This window comes from Callorhinus ursinus, unplaced genomic scaffold (assembly GCF_003265705.2).
Source record: "Callorhinus ursinus isolate GAN/ISIS: 27379988/994484 unplaced genomic scaffold, GSC_fseal_2.0 scaffold10, whole genome shotgun sequence".
Taxonomy (NCBI): Eukaryota; Metazoa; Chordata; class Mammalia; order Carnivora; family Otariidae; genus Callorhinus; species Callorhinus ursinus.
Genome location: NW_027397072.1, coordinates 80,755,921 through 80,757,980, shown reverse-complemented (window position 1 = coordinate 80,757,980; position 2,060 = coordinate 80,755,921). Strand labels below are relative to the sequence as shown.

Sequence of the window (2,060 nt, the reverse complement as noted above, 5' to 3'; positions counted from 1 at the left end):
TTTTTTTTTTTTTTTTTTTTTTTTTTTTAAAGATTTTATTTATTTGACAGAGAGACACACAGCGAGAGAGGGAACACAAGCAAGGGGAGTGGGAGAGGGAGAAGCAGACTCCCTATGGAGCAGGGAGCCTGATGCGGGGCTCGATCCCAGGACCCTGGGATCATGACCTGAGCCGAAGGCAGATGCTTAACCACTGAGCCACCCAGGCGCCCCTGGGCTGTCACTTTTCTTATCCTGTTTTTTTCTTTAATGCAGCAAATGGGGGAGCTGGAGGTACACTGACAGCCGACAGACTGTCTTTAGGGAGCCACAACTGATTCTAAGTGAATCAAATGCAATCTGAAGCCCTCTGTTGTCAGACACTGTGTTCTTCCAAAACCCTGGTACCCACAGTAAGACAGTAGGGCAGTTATAGGCATTAATTCAAGCTCATGGCCACAGCCAGGCTGATTCACACCCTCTGTCCAGGAAGCAAGGAAAGTGTGTCTCGGACAAAACTTCACTTACTGTCAGTAAGAGCTTAAAAGGTGGCATTGCTTACATCAAGGGGAAAAGTGGTTTTTCAAATGCACAGTGTTTAGCTCTTGGAAAGCAGCTTACTGAGAAGTAATTCATTTTCTGATGTTGCTAAATAAAGAAGACATTAGTGTTCTTGCCATATTCTGTGTATAAAAGTAAATACTTTGTAGGAATTGTGAGTAATGATCATGAAATGATAGATAAGCTTTGATTGTGTTACTCAGACAAGGTATTTTCTTTTATTCTCTCAAGGGAGAACTTGAGGATGTGCAGGAGATGCCTGCTCCAGAACCTCCCCTTGGGAGTGTTTTGGCTGCAAATTTGAGTATTACTTTACAAGATGACAGAAGTGAAGGGAGCAATTTGCCATCGGCTTCCACTAGTGATTCTGCACCACAGTGTGATGCCAGTTTCAAAGAAGATGCAGGTGAAAACACAGCCTTACTAGGTAAGTGCCTTGCAAGTCACAAAATGATGTTAGCAGTTGGGGAAAAAAATGCAGAAAAGCATAAAGAAAAATGAAAACCATAATCCCACACCTGCAAATACCATTTTCAACATTTTGATAAATCCCTTTTCAGGTGTTTTTCAGTGTTTAAGGATGGGGAGAATATCATTTATGTGCTGTTAGGTAACCTGTTTTTTCTCTTAATGTGTGAAGCTCTCTCTGTGTGGTGTGTGATTCTGTGTGGTACGTAGTGTTACAACTCCAGTTTACTGGAATTTTTTTAAACTGCACCCTTTTGGTGGACTTTAACACTTTGAAATCATTATGTGTATACCTTCACCACTTGTCTGATTGCTTCTTGTCATTCGGAGGGATGAAATAGAGTGAATTGCATTTTTTTTTATTACCGGTGAGATTACCTTTTCATATTTGTGGTCGTTTTTATTCTCTTACAAGTTGCCCGTTTCGTGCGTACCTTGTTTTGCTCCGGAGAAACTAATTTTTTCATGTTGCTTCTAAGAGCTCTTTGGTATTTGTATTTGTCATCTGTATTGTATACTTCTTCCCCAATTTCGGTATCATTTGGTTGATGTATTTTGTTTTTGTTTTTTAAATTTTTTTTTGATGTAGTGTTCCATGGTTCATTGTTTGCGTATAACACCCAGTGCTCCACGCAGAACGTGCCCTCCTTAATACCCATCACCAGGCTAACCCATCCCCCCACCCCCTCCCCTCTAGAACCCGCAGTTTGTTTCTCAGCATCCATAGTCTCTCATGGTTCATCTCCCCCTCAGATTTCCCCCCCTTCATTTTTCTCTTCCTACTATATTCTTTTCTTTTTTTTTTTTTTTAACATATAATGTATTATTTGTTTCAGAGGTACAGATCCGTGATTCATCAGTCCTACACAATTCACAGTGCTCACCACAGCACACTCCCCAATGTCCATCACCTAGCCAACCCATCCCTCCCACCCCCCACCACTCCAGCAACCCTCAGTTTGTTTCCTGAGATTAAGAATTCCTCATATTGGGACGCCTGGGTGGCTGCCTTTGGCCTAGGTCATGATCCCAGGGTCCTGGGATCGAGTCCC

The 2,060-nt window shown here is 42.1% G+C and overlaps 1 protein-coding gene across 4 annotated transcripts in view; it reads left to right on the top strand.

Annotated features, from left to right (window-relative positions):
- The window catches only part of RNF149 (ring finger protein 149), a 40,476-nt gene that overhangs the window by 22,971 nt on the left and 15,445 nt on the right, over positions 1 to 2,060 (top strand). For 3 of the 4 annotated variants that reach the window (XM_025869032.2, XM_025869031.2, XM_025869030.2), the window contains exon 6: positions 772 to 967. In XM_025869032.2, the coding sequence (XP_025724817.1) occupies positions 772 to 967 (196 nt within the window). Of the gene's footprint in view, positions 1 to 771; positions 968 to 2,060 lie in introns of those variants that run through there. The other variant, XM_073897871.1, reaches the window with a different exon arrangement.